This window comes from Zootoca vivipara, chromosome 14 (assembly GCF_963506605.1).
Source record: "Zootoca vivipara chromosome 14, rZooViv1.1, whole genome shotgun sequence".
NCBI classification, from domain to species: domain Eukaryota; kingdom Metazoa; phylum Chordata; class Lepidosauria; order Squamata; family Lacertidae; genus Zootoca; species Zootoca vivipara.
In genome coordinates, this window is record NC_083289.1 from 23581628 (window position 1) to 23595740 (window position 14113).

General features: G+C 42.8%; 1 protein-coding gene across 5 annotated transcripts in view; it reads right to left on the bottom strand.

Moving 5' to 3' along the window:
- Positions 1–6080: 6080 nt before the first annotated feature.
- MCTP2 (multiple C2 and transmembrane domain containing 2) overlaps positions 6081–14113 on the bottom strand; it is a 130145-nt gene continuing 122112 nt past the window's right edge. For 4 of the 5 annotated variants that reach the window (XM_060282414.1, XM_060282416.1, XM_060282417.1 and 1 more), the window contains 2 exons: positions 12688–12797; positions 9178–11812 (listed from right to left, as the gene is read on the bottom strand). In XM_060282414.1, coding sequence (XP_060138397.1) covers positions 11373–11812; positions 12688–12797 — 550 coding nt within the window. In that variant the 3' untranslated portion in view covers positions 9178–11372. The other variant, XM_035130470.2, reaches the window with a different exon arrangement.

Below are 14113 nucleotides of genomic sequence, written 5' to 3' on the forward strand. Positions count from 1 at the left end.
AGAAGTTTCTGAAAGGTTCCAGAGTTTTCCTTTATGTATGGGAGTGGCACTCTGAGCTTAATTGGCATGAGCTGGAAGGGCCAATAAGACCACTTGGTTTCGTTTTTGCAGACGCCTGATGTCTGACTGAAGAGTGCTGCCTGTGAATTCTGTTGAAGGGCTGTTGCTGTGATTTACACTGTGCTGTTGATAAGACCTTTGTTTGAAAGTACAGTCATACCTGAACATCCGAAGGCTTCGACTTCCAAAGTCGAAGCCTCCGGAAGTCCTCCTGGCGTGCGCACCTGGCACGCGCGTTCTGCGCCTGCGCAGAGTGGCGCAGGCGGTTGGTGGATGCGCAGAATCGTGAAATCGTGCTTCGTGCATGCGCTGTAGCGGCGCTTCGACATCCAAAGACTTCAACTTACAAAGACAACCGCAGAACGGATCGTCTTCGTAAGTCGAGGTACCACTGTATACTGTTAATTGTTGTTTATGTCAACAGTCGAAACCATTTCTTTTGCAACCATAATGCTTGTACCCGGTCTGGGAATAAAATCTCTTGACTGAGACTTTAGTTTTGTGGGTCATCTTTAAAAAAAACTTTATTATTGTTCACTGCTTCCACATGAGAAAGAAGCTAAACTCTGCTAAAACAGTTTAAAAGAGGTTTTACCTACACACAGTATCTGCGCAGCGAAAGTGTGTGTGGACAGTAACCTTTAATAATCCATTAAGGCTGAGTACTGCAAACCAGTAGTGAGGTGATTTGTTGAATGAATGAAAGGGCAATCACAAACAGCCCCCAGCTGCTTCAACACTAATGTGAGGCAAAAATCCTACACCTCACCCATGATAATTTCACTGAATTTTTCTCTCCTCTTACAGAATTTCTTTTCTCTATATATTTATGGGATACATTTTCAGTGCAGTACTATAGAAAGCAAATATGTGACTGTATCTTGCTTGGTTCAGCACACAACCACTGAACACAGTATGGCTACATCATGCTATTCCAGATCTTTTGGAGTCTGCTTGGGGGGAAAAACTTTTGATTCTGATTTGCCTTAGTATCTTCAGCTGCTATAAAAATCCATTAGATTCCAGCCCGACACCATTGCCTCACAGTCTGTGCTACCCTAGAGGCCTTTGACAAAGTTAATTTGAAATTACTGTAAAGGTAGAGCCTATTTTATGCCTTTGAAAGTTAAAATAACCAGAGTCTGGTGTATCTCCAGAGAGGAAAAAAAAGGGAAGGTGTCAGAACTCAGCTGGTAAATAAGATGTTACCGTGTGAAGCATGGGAGAAACAGAGTTCTTTTCCTTCTTTGTAAAGGCTCTACCTGTGTAACATGAAGGGGAGAATCGGTGACAGACACATTAAAACACCATTAAACTGTGAAATGGAACACAGTGTGAAAATAGATTTAACCTTCACAGCGTATCGATCTCTACCCTGTGCCGTGCCTAAGTTCTTGGACAACTGTTTTATAATAGGTTTTACTCATTTTCCTGTTGCTATTCCGACTTCCTCAGAGGAGTGTGTTATTTCTAAAAGATCCTGACAGCTAAGGCTGGGGAGGGAGGGAGGGAGAGAGAGGGAGAAAGCGAAGTTATTTTTTCAGCTACCCCTTTGCTTGGGAAGGTTGCAACCAAAAGTCATCCTTGCAAAAAGAAAGTACTCTGCCAAGACAGAATCGGCAAGGTTTCGTAACGGAGCAGCTCCAGCCCATATTGTTTCCTCCATCTTGACCCACTATGGAGAAAAAAAAATTCAGGGATTGCTGTTCTGCACCAAGATGACTTTGTGTTGTGTAAAGCAATTCAATCAATATAAAGTGTGAGAAAAGTGGGCAATTATTAGCCAGTCACTAATACTCCTTTTCTAGGCAAGGTGATGGAGAGACTAGTGTGGTGCAACTAGAGATGTTCTTGAAAAATACCAATATTCTTGACCCATTTCAGCTTGGCTTCAGGTCCTAAATGGCATTGGTCACCTTTATGAGCCACCTTTATTATGTTAGGGATGGGGGCCTGCAACCATGTTGTTGTTACTTGATTTCTCAGTGGCTTTTTTATACCATCAACTATGCACTGGTGCTGTTAACCCTGGGTGGTTAAGTCCAGTCAAACTTGACTCTGGGGTGCGGTGCTCATCTTGCTTTCAGGCCGAGGGAGCCGGATTTCTGAGTCATGTGGCCAGCAGGACTAAACCGCTTCTGGTGCAACAGAACATTGTGTGCACGGAAACCAGAGCGCACGGAAAAGCAGTTTACCTTCCTGTCGCAGCGGTACCTATTTATCTACTTGCACTGGTGTGCTTTTGAACTGCTAAGGTGGCAGGAGCTGAGACAGAGCAACAGGAACTCACCCCATCATGCGGATTCAAACCGACAGTCAGGTCATGTAAGTGACAAGAGGAGGAATGGCCACTGGGAGGAGCGCAAGGAGACGGAGACAAGGAGATGTGGTGCATCTCCATCCCGAGCCATAAGGTGGCTAGATTGGCCTCAACTAGGACCAGGGCCTTTTCAGTATTGGCCCTGACTTGGTGGAACGCTCTCTCACAGGCGACCAGGGCCCTGCAGGATTTGACATCTTTCCGCAGGGCCTGCAAGACGGAGCTGTTCCGCCTGGCCTTTGGGTTTTGATTTGGGCCATTTTAAAATGAGGCTGCATTTTAAAAAATAAAATAAATCTAAATTGTATTTTAATCTGCATTTTAATCAATTGTTTTTCTTTCTTTTACATTTTATTGTAACTTTATTGATGTCAGCCGCCCTGAGCCCAGCTCTCACTGGGGAGGGCGGGGTATAAATAAAATTATTATTTTTATTAATATTATTAATATTATTATTATTATTATTATTATCTGTAGCCGTACAGCCAGACACCTTCATCTGCAACAAAACATGTCTCTCCCCAGGGGTTCAAACTTGAATATAATATTGGGAGGGGCAGGTAAGGCCCGCCCCATATAATCAATCACAAGGCATGGCACACCATTTGAATGGCAATGACCATCAACTGGGGGGCGGGGCTATTTTACTGGGGCAAGGGTGTCTCTCCCATATTGGTCTGTACAGCAACAGCAGGTGGCATAACCTTCCAATAGTTTGACCTCAGCAGGCAGACAGATGCGGTGAAGAAGAAGAAGAAGAAGAAGAAGAAATTGGGAGTGCACATTAGATTTGGAGCAAAGTGTTGCCAGTATGCTGATGACACTCAACCCGACTTCAACCCGCGAGCATTTGATGATGATGAATAAAATTCCTCTACTGTCCTCCATCCAAAGATGATTTTTGCAACAATTAATAGAATTGTGTTGCTAATTTCCCCTTTATTTCATGGTTTTCGTGGCTTTGTGATGTTATGTATTTTTGTACTGCTATGGAATGAGATGAAAGGTAAGATATACATAAATTAATTAATATAAATAGACCACAACTACCTATTGGGTGTATAAGGGATAAAGTGGTCTCTCAGGTAACCTGGCCTTATATGTTAGTATCGACACCTTGAACTTGTTCCAGGAGCAGATTGGCAGCCTTTGCAAATCCTGCAAGCTGGATGCTATGTGGGGGTATTACTACTACTACTACTACTACTTATTATTTATGTATTTATGTATTTATGTATTTATGTATTTATTTATTAAAATTTGTATACCACCATATACCCACAGGTCTCAGGGCGGTTACAACATAAATCACAATATAAAAACATGAAGTATGTCAAAACAAAACCAAAAACAACCTCCGATAACCTCCCCCCTCTCCAACACATTTTAAATGGACATTAGATGTCAATCAGCTAAAGGCCTGGTTAAAGAGGAAAATTTTGCCTGGTGCCTAAAGATGTATAATGAAGGCACCCGGCGAACCTCCCTGGGGAGAACATTCCACAAACAGGGAGCCACTGCTGAAAAGGCCTGTTCTGCAGATATGGTAGATGGGACTGTAAGCAAGGCTGATTAGAGAAGCTTCCAAGGGGAGGCTGGGACAAAGGAAGGAGGTGGAGCTTTGATTGGTGGGCATGGCTTGGGATCTTCAACTTTAGGAGACAGCAGCCACCACTGTTGACTTTATCATCTACTCGCATCTTTTTTCACTGGACTGAACTTTGCCCCAACCTGGACAAGAAAATGCCCAGGGCCTAGCATACCATAGGCAAAAAATCACTACCAAGAACTAAAGGAGAGGATTTTTTCCCTAAAGGACCATTGAAAATGGATAAACAATTAAAAATGTATTGAAAGTAGAAAGTGGGGGGGAAGAAAAAGAGAAATAATTTCTAATTAATTCTAGTGCCCTGCGCAACCCCAGTCTATTTGTAATCCTACAGGGAACATCTTTATTGATCTGGGGGACGCTGCTACAGACTTCTGATGCTTATCTCAGCATAAAAATAGGCTCTCGTGATGAGCAGTGATTTAATTACATGACAATCACCGTTAACAGTGCATGGCGAAGACCCCCCTCCCCCCCCCAAAAAAAATATGCAGAGGAAGACTGGCAGTGATAAATGTGAGCCGATGGCTTTGACTTTCAGTAAAGTCATCCACTGCCAGGAATGGTAGGAAACCAACCCCCCCCCTCTCTTCCTTTTCCACCTTACTCACACACAAACCCCCAGTCTTTTCTGTTTCTTAGAAAGCAGCTTGCTCTGTTTGAGATGTGCCCAAGGGATCTTAAGACATATTGGTGGGTGGGATAAGAGAGAGAAAGCGGAAGAAGGGGAGAGGATTATGATCAAAGCAAGGCTTAAACCATATGACAGTTGAACTTGCCACCGTGTGATGCCTCTGAGGACATTGCTGTTTCGTTGCACAGGTGCTCTTTGGGAAAAAATTGCTGAAAAAAATGTTCCCCGCAGTTCAGCACATTTTAAAAGTGTGCCTGGAGAGCAGACCAAATTTAGGCTTCTCAAAAATTGTCACCTGGGATGCCACCATCAAACTTCTCTCAGCATAGCCTTCCAAACCACAATAAGCAAATTTAGCAGTAGCCATTCAAATTTTAGCTGAACTCCATCGATATTTCTTTCTGCCTTTTCAAATTTTCACTGCTTCTATTTCAGTACCTTTCCTTCGAGGTTGTCAGTTGGATGTTATGTGAGAGCACAATGCACCGTGGGATTTGTAGTCCTGGTTGTTGCCATTCTGGTGGCGTTTACTCTATCATGGGCTGCGTAGTTGTACAAATATATCCGCAGTATGGCACGCGCTTGCAGTATTTATCTCTGCACATGATGGGATTTGAAGAGATGCCAAAAGATAAACATTTTCACATCAAGGTTTTGCAAGGACACAAACATCTCAAGAATGTAGGAAAAGAAGAAAAAACATTGTGTTGCAGGTGGAACACTCCACAGATCTGTCCAAAAAAAATGGCAGACCTTTAATATGGATGCCACAGTTTTTGAGCCGGATTCAGAAGTACTGAACTGCAGTAGACATCCACAAAAATTGCCAATGACAATTCTTTCAAATGTGTGAAGAATTATCACCATGGCTATAGGTCTTCCCCTGTTGGAAGTTTCTGTGCAACTCATCTTGAATAAGATGGGTATGCATGATTTAAGGCCGATATGAGTGAGGGACCTCCACGTTCTTGGACTATCCCTGTCCATTTAACCCACCAGCTTACTTCTCTGTCTCCTTGATGTTTAGACTGGCATGTCTTAGGTTGCATCCTGTTTGCAACTCCCTCACCCTCATGCTGCTTTGGGATTTTTCAAAATGAATTTTTGAACACTGCATTTCAATTTTTGCCCCCAGTCTGAAAAGGCCCATATTTTCCCATGCATATTCTCTCTCTGAGGATTATTACATTTGTTTTACCCTCACATTGCATTTCAGTAGCCTTTTCCGTTCACTTCAGTGGAATACAAATGGAAAACGGTCCTCTACTGAAGTCAATGGGTAAGCCATACATGTTCTGCTTCTCCCCCATAAGGCACTACTGGATCAGATTACATGTGAACACAGATATAGAGGCAAACACACAAATACACACATCTTGGCTGGATTTGGATAAATAAAACCCTTTCCTCGTGCGAAGAAGAAGAAGAAGAAGAAGACCCTTTACTTTGAAATAAAATATATTCCACGTTGATATTTATTGTGCCATCAAAATGTTTTCTGCCATCAAAATGAATCTCCCAAACCCACAGAAAGCTGCTCAAAGTAACTGGACACATCTGATGGAAAGCAAGTGGATCCAACGTCAAGTGATCTGGTATGAATTTTCATGGCATGCATTATGCATGTGGGTCTAGGAGGAACAAATGGATATCGAAACCCAGGATATTTCTATCCAAGGCAAAAATGTTCTCAGATATGGATTTGGAGCCCTGCTGTCTTTGTAACACGCCCCCCCCCCCCCGCTTTCAGTGAACCAGTCTTGGATCAATTGAAGGAACTCCATCATCCTCTGCTAAGAAACTTTCCAGAGTTGTCCTCATCCCAATGTGATGTTCCTCCTCCTGGTTCACTCTGATGCTTCCTATGAATTTAAGGATGTAAGAATTGGCTTGCAGGATCAGAGAAAGACCCATTTAGACCAGTATTCCAAAGCTAGTCAGGGAGAAACCCGCAAATTGGGCATAAACGATATTACATTCCACACTAGCCGTCTCATTTGTAGGAATGCAAAAAAATCCGTTGATCCTGGTTTTCTCGCTTTAACCATCTTAAATTCTGTTTTCCACATTTCAGCAGCAATTTGCAATTTTTTTTAAAAAAAAACCTTATGAAAACTCACCAGTGCTTCTCCTAATATATACACATACACATTTTACTATGCAGTTTTGACAAATATACACGTGTTCCCAAACAATTTCCCCCAGTATAAGGCATTTTGTATATTATTTTCATTAATATATGCACTTGTGTGCCCACCTTCCCCTAATATATGCATTTTTGTAGTCAGAGGAATGCACATTCTGAAAGCTGCTTGTGTTTCAGTATGCATATTGTTTTAGAAATTGCACATTAGGTAGGTTCACCTTTAATTGCAAACGGAATCCATTTCCACCCCCATCCCCACCAGAGTTCTTTGTTTGTTTGTTTTTTTAAACAACTTTTAAAAAAGTTATGTTCCCTCTTGCCTTTCCTCTTGAAGGATAAGGCTTCCCTGGGAACTGAATCATTACAGTCATACTTCGGTTTACGTTCGCTTTGGAACGGATTAATCCACTTTCCATTACTTTCAATGGGAAAGTTCGCTTCAGATTAAGTACGCTTCAGGTTAAGTACAGACTTCCGGAACCAATGGTGTTCTTAAACCGAGGTACCACTGTATAGCCTTTTCATATACAAAGCAAGAACAAGAATTGTGCCTCTCTCTAGATTTGCCTTCCTTAACCACACTCCTCAATTACTGGACTACAACTCCCATTGTCCTTGGGCAATTCTAGCAGGGGTTTGTAGTTTAACAACACCTGGGACCCATCCAAGAGTGGAAAAGGCTGCTGTTGGGAACCAGCAATTGGGAACCTTCAGCCTATGAGCCTAATAAGCCCAGCAGGGGGTCCTAATTCACCCACAATGCTTTTTTTCTCCAACCATGGTCACCTGTCTTACACCTAATGTCTTATGATCAGGTTTCGGTCAGGTAAAGAATTTGCCTCCTACCAAAAACAGGACTTGGAGGCACCGCTGATCTACTGACTGCCAGTGGTTGCAAAGCCAGGTGCCTTTACCTGCATGATTTGAAGTCAAACTGTGTGGGCAAAGGAAGTAGGGTTTGCAGTCTGATCAGTGGTCCTTACAGAGCTCTGCCAATCAGCTGGTCATCAGTGCCTTTGCCCATGCAGCTTGACAAATGGAAGCACTCCACCTAACATCATGGTGATTGCCAGGTTCTGCAGCCCTGCCCACCTTTCAAAATGATCTGTGGGTGCTGAGTGACCAGAGAATCCAGCCCACTAGCTGGAAAAGTTTCACTGTCTCCACTCTTGACCAATGCGTGGCATCAAAGGAACAACTAAAATATGTTCAGGGGATTTGATGAACACACACAACTCTGGATTCCACAACCACGTTCTCTTCTCTGCCGCTTTTCAAGCATAATTCCCCCTGTTTGCAAGACAGACTAGAACTCAAATGTCACTTCAGTCCTCTAAATGCAACTAGAAATGTATAATGCAACACAACCATCGTCCAGATTGCACATTTTTAAAATAGCTCATTTAAAAAAAATAAATCACAGGCATTTTTGTTATAGCATTTCCTTTGGCATGATGCAAATCAATGCATATAAGGTTATAAAAATACTTTGCATATGTAGTGTTGGCAAGTCTTTAGATTAAGGTGTGGAGGGAAGGGACAAAGAGTCCGATAAGATGGAATTCTAGAAGGTAAAATCAGAAATCCATAGGGTCCAGAGAAGATTTGGTTCTGGTATTCCTGTTGAGTGGCTGATTGAAGGAAGTCTTTTGCCAGCAACAGACTCCTCCCAAGAACAGCAGCAGGTACAAACAGTTTATAATGAATAAACATCAGCAGCAACTGCTGGGTGAGAAAAATCGAGACTGCTACACACTAAGCAATTTCTCGTAATTATGACAGAACAATTTTTCAAACTGTACATTGCTTAAAGCCGAAGTTGGGCATCAAAGACTCACTAATTGACAGTTGAATACCATCTACACACTGTCATTTGGCCTAACAATGACTCTTTTCTTCCGTCTCGATGCCAATCTGCTAGATATGTTTTAAAAAGTAAAGTAATCCAAAACAGCTCATATCAGCTTTGTTGATCTGCTGTGTGAAGCAAAAAGAGAGAGATGGTTTTTTTCTATGATACAAAAATCAGAGGAAGTCCCTTGTATGGTTTCGACTCCAAAATCCACACTGAAAGCCATTCCAGCTTCTACAGTTCTCATTTGGTTCTTACGGGGGCATATCAATGTGCTGGGAAAAAGAGTCAGACACACGGGATATATATGTATATCTATATATGTTGGTGCATGTCTTGCAGACGAAACATCTTGGACACAAGGCAGGGACCACAGCACTGGACTGATCAGAAGAGGGCAGGGGAGACGCTGTGTGTACATTTGCAATGGAGTGCGTCTGTCTATATGTGTTCACGCATGACGCATTCCAAGCTTCATATCCTACAGAGCGCTCCGTTTCTTCCTAATGGGACTAGAGCCACTGTATGGTTTCAATTCAGCACGTTGCACCTGTAAAAACAAACAGACGTCACGTTTGCAACAAGGTAACCCAAGCTCACTCTGCGGCACATTAATGGCTCCCCAAGGAAAAGCCGAGGGAAAAACTAAGGAAGGTTCAAAAGTAATGAATCATTTTCTAAACACAGTAACATGGGGGATTAATTGCAGGAAGGATTTGAGAAGTCATGCATCATTTCTTGAAAACCAAAATATTAAAACCAGATTTTTTTTGTCCTAATGAGATGCAACTGAGAGGGAGGCGGGGAGAAGGGTCTTCCACCTGACTTTGGCATTTGGCAGAAAAGGCCTAGTTCCATTTATTTTTAGTTCTCTTTCATGGAGTTTGATGAAGGAATGGGACCCCCCCCCCTCCCACCATGTCATGTGGTAAGTGTGTAGTTCTTTCACAATTTGGAGAACATAGTGTCTACATTTGTTTACAATACTCAACATAGTGTCTAAAATTATCATTTCTTATTTGCTTCCATCCATTATGGAGAAACAGCTGTATTCAAAGCAGTGCTAAGGGAAGTATTCCATCAGCACAAGGAATTATTGCTGTGCAATGGAACTTTCTTCCCTTCTCCTTCCCCTGTATGCCCCCTAAATCTGTTCTGGGGGTTCCCCCAACCCACAGAGCAGATTTGCGGATGGTGCAGGGCACACATGTGGGGGTGCAGAGTGGGATCCATTAGTGCTAGCGATAATCTTTGCACTCGCACAATGATTTGGTTGAATATCACTCTCAGCCAGTAAACATATTCAACAATAACAATAAAGTAAACCCAAAGCAAGATGTTTGAACAAAACCTTATTTCATTAAATGCAAGCCACAAGGTCGCAAGTTAGTTTTGGTTTGACACAGTAAAGCCAAACTTTATCTAAACTTGGATGTTCCCGGTCCTGTTGACCCTTTGTGACTGGACCTTGTTCACTCTGACAAATTGACTTGTGTCCCTCTCAAAGCGTACAATCGCTCTCTTTAAAATTCACATTCATTCATTCATTTATTATTATTACTATACCCGGAAGTCTCACCTTGCAAAACAATTCCCAAACCTAGTTGGACCTGAGTCAATGCATATTTAGCTTCATGCATTTCATGAAGTGGTCCTCTGCGTACAAAACCTCCTCCAAAAAATAAGTGTATTGGCATTTAAATTAACGTGTCACGAGACTCTCTGTCTTATGCATCAGCGACAGACTTACACAGCTACTGATCTAGAATTTATCCAGGTCAAAACACAATAATGACATCTTCCTCAATCCAGCTCCACACTTTAAAAAACAAAAACAAACCAAAAACAGAACCACCACAAAACATTGTGTTTGTGGAAGGATTAAGAAATGTATGCAACAATACCAGGTAACAACAACAATATGTTACCCATCTGGCTGGGTTGCCCCAGCCACTCTGGGCAGCTCCCAGCAGAGTATTAAAAACACAGTTAAGCATCAAACATTAAAAACTTCCCTAAACAGGGCTGCCTTCCGATGTCTTCTAAAAGGTAGGCAATGGTAAACTGTCTGCCTCTGTTAGGGTGCTTCTAGATGACCTGTTTATTGAATATTCATTCTGATTTGTTGGTGGGGAGTTTAGATGATGCTGCATGCATGAGGGCAAAAGTTATCACACACTTGCCAGTGAATTTCCTCATCCTTATTGCAAGAATTCCAAGCTTTGGGGGAAATGGGTAGATAAAGGGGCCTGGAGGGCCACATTTGGCCCCCGGGTCTGAGGTTCACTGCCCCTGCTCAAAGGCCACCAAGGATAACAGAAACCACTCAAGCAGAATTCATAAATTGCAAAACCTGAAATGCAACCTAAACAGAAAGCCAACTTATTTCTGTATATAAATATTAATGCGTGCCGCCAGGACAAATCCTGCATCTTATACAAGAAAGAACTGGTGCAGACAGCGAGAGCAGAAAATACACTTAAGCTTAATGACTTTGTAGACTGGGCAGAAGCAAACAAAGATAAAGTGGGATTCTGTCAGCCCAGAGGGTTTCCTCTAATGACTACCCTGTTGGACCTTGATATGCTTCTGGTCAAGAGCTGTTCATCAAATGGCATGAAGGATGTCAAGTTCACATGCCTTTTAAAACAAACAGGGAGCCAGAGATGTGTTGCTGCTTAAAGCAGAACTTAAACAGCATCCAAGGGTCAATACTTTTGTAAAGTCTTGCTGTACCGTTCAGACACCAGTTCAGGGCTGCCCTGCCCATGACACAGAGTGAGGCAGGCGCTTCGAGCGTGGGAAGCCCAAATGAAATAATGTTAAAATCAGAGCAAAGGTGGCTGGGAGAAGTGGGTCTGTGACCGTTTTAGAAAGAGAGCGCTTTGGGGGATACAATTCCTTTCCATTTGGGTTTTCATCCCTCCCTTTTCCTGCGTCCGCCTCCTCCTCTCCCTTCCCACCCTGGTTTATGGTTTCTTCAGATGCCTTATCTCCACTAGCCCAAATGCCCCTTCCGTGTGTTCCTCCAACGCTGCACCTGGTGGCTCTCTGGGCTGTTGTCTCTGTTAGACGCAACCATTCATTACTTACCCTTTGAACATCAGATGGCACCCTGGAGAGGAAGTCGAGCAACTCATTATTGTCAATGGCATAAGGGTTTCTAAGCTTCTTAGTAAATTTATTTATGCCTGCAAATGAAAACACCAACATAAAACATGGTGTGTGTGGTTTTTTATTTTTTTAAAAAAAGGCAGTGAAAAAACAGACACATCACACTATATAAAAGGCCTTACTTGCTCAGGCAGGAAAGTGGGGAGGAGTTTAACAAGAAAAAATTAGTGCGAAAATACAGACAAGCTAGACACGTGTTGCTGTCATGTGGAATCATTCACAAACATCTTTCCTTAAAGGAAGTGGTGGGAGGTTTATTACAAAGCAAGCCGGCTTGTCTCGGCAATGAAAAGTCCCATTGTTTAAAAAGGGGGGGAGCAGAGAAGCAAGAACAGCCATCACTCAGAACTTAAGGGTGGCATTTCTAGCTACATTTTGGCCTTGGGGAGGAGATGACCCATTGCAAAATATACCAAGTTGTGAGTGTCCCCTTCCATTCTGTGCATTCTCATTAGGGAGAGTGGTAACTTAAATTCATAGGCCATTCATAATTGACAAGGATGGGGGCAGGAATTCAGTTTGATTCACATTTTTAATGCAGACCTACCTACTTTGCAATGTCCAAATACGAATTGAAATACAGTTATCCTTCAAAATTTACACATCTTTGAATTTGTGATGGGGTTTTCTAACCCAAATAAGGTACACAAAACCACATATATACAAGGGGAAACTGCACAAAACTGCGTATTTCAGTGACAACATACAGAGCTACAATTTCCAGAGTGGTTTAACAATCAGTCCCTCTTTCCATGGAACTCTGGGAAGAGTAGGTCTGTGAGGGGAATAAGGGCCTCCTACCAACTCATAGCACTCTTACAAACTACAGCTCCCAGAGCATGACTCTTCAGAGTGGTACCATAGTGCTTTAAATGTATGATGACCAACTTACCCCAGATTAAAACGATGTACCTTAGTGGTATGTAATATAGGGTGATCATGACTACTGCAAGGACTAAACAGGCCAGGCTAGAGAGGAAAGGAACAGTCCAGTTGAACGTGCTGTGGAAAATCAGGGGGAAATCAAGAAGAGATAAGTTTGTTGTTTAGTATTCACAGATATTTCACATTTTGCAAATGCAACCATGGCTCGAATGGCATTCCATTCAACAAGAGAATGCCACTGGAATGCACAAGTGAAGGCTACATGTTCCGACTTTCATTTCCTTGGAAACCAATGAGATATACAGCTGAATCGCACATGTTAGAACTTTGCTCAAAGACGTGCAGATGTGAACAGGCCACCACAAATAACAGCACCACATGCAGACTCAAACACAAGGCCAGTTCACACATTTGGGCTAAATTTAGTTGTTATAGCTGCCTCTATGAAAAGTCCCTGCCATCTCCAGGTATGGCCTAGTAAACAAGCATGAAGTAACACCTTCACTTTCCTAGGAAAAGCGCCATCCTCATGTGCACCTTCAATGTTATCTCTCCCCCACCCCAAGCAGTCTAATTGTGTACTCATCAAAGCATGAGCATGAGCACACAACTCTGATGGAGATGACTTCTCCATTGGCTTCCGCAGGCGCCAATCTACTACTGGTAGTGAAAACTGCTGCCAGGAGGGCAAACCCATCCCTTAAAATGAATTTTCTTAGAGGAATTGACCCTTTGTTTTCACCCCACAATAGCAGCTAAGTGAAAAAGCCCTGCTGGAAATTGAAGGAGATCCTGCTTCTATCAGTTTCCATGAGAGTTGCTTTGATGTGTGGCACTTGGTCTGGGGGTAAAAGCACAACCAAGGCCTTACAAAGGGGGGCAGATATATTTATGGAGCCATGATAGGAATATGCTAGCTTTAGTGTCATGGGGCGGAGCAACCTCTGAATACCAATGGCTGGGAATTGCAAGAGGGGCGCTGTTGTGCTCAGGTTCTGTTTGTGAGCTTCCCATTAGGGAATCTGATAGGCCACTGTGAGAACAGGATGCTGGACTATATGGGCCCCCCAGATACAGCTGGGGTCTAGCTCCCATTAGCCCCAGCCAGTGTGGCCAACAGTCAGTGATGATGGGAGTTGTGGTTCAGCAACAGCTGGAGGGTCAAAGGTTGGTGTAGGGAGAGCCTGCTGAGAGGTGTATTTTGGGGAGGGGGAAATTTCCTAGGGAGAGTCCCAAGAGCCAGGCAGGGATGCAATGTAAACGTCTTCAAAGCCTGATGCTGGTGCAATCAGATGTGCTGAAATGGAGGAGCACCAATTGAGTCATGAAGAACACTTTGTCTTTATTGATTTCTTTTTTTGTTTAAGGAAGTATTGGGGGGGGGGCTGAGAGGAAATAATGCCTCTCTCAGCTTCAAGGAAGGCCTTACAATT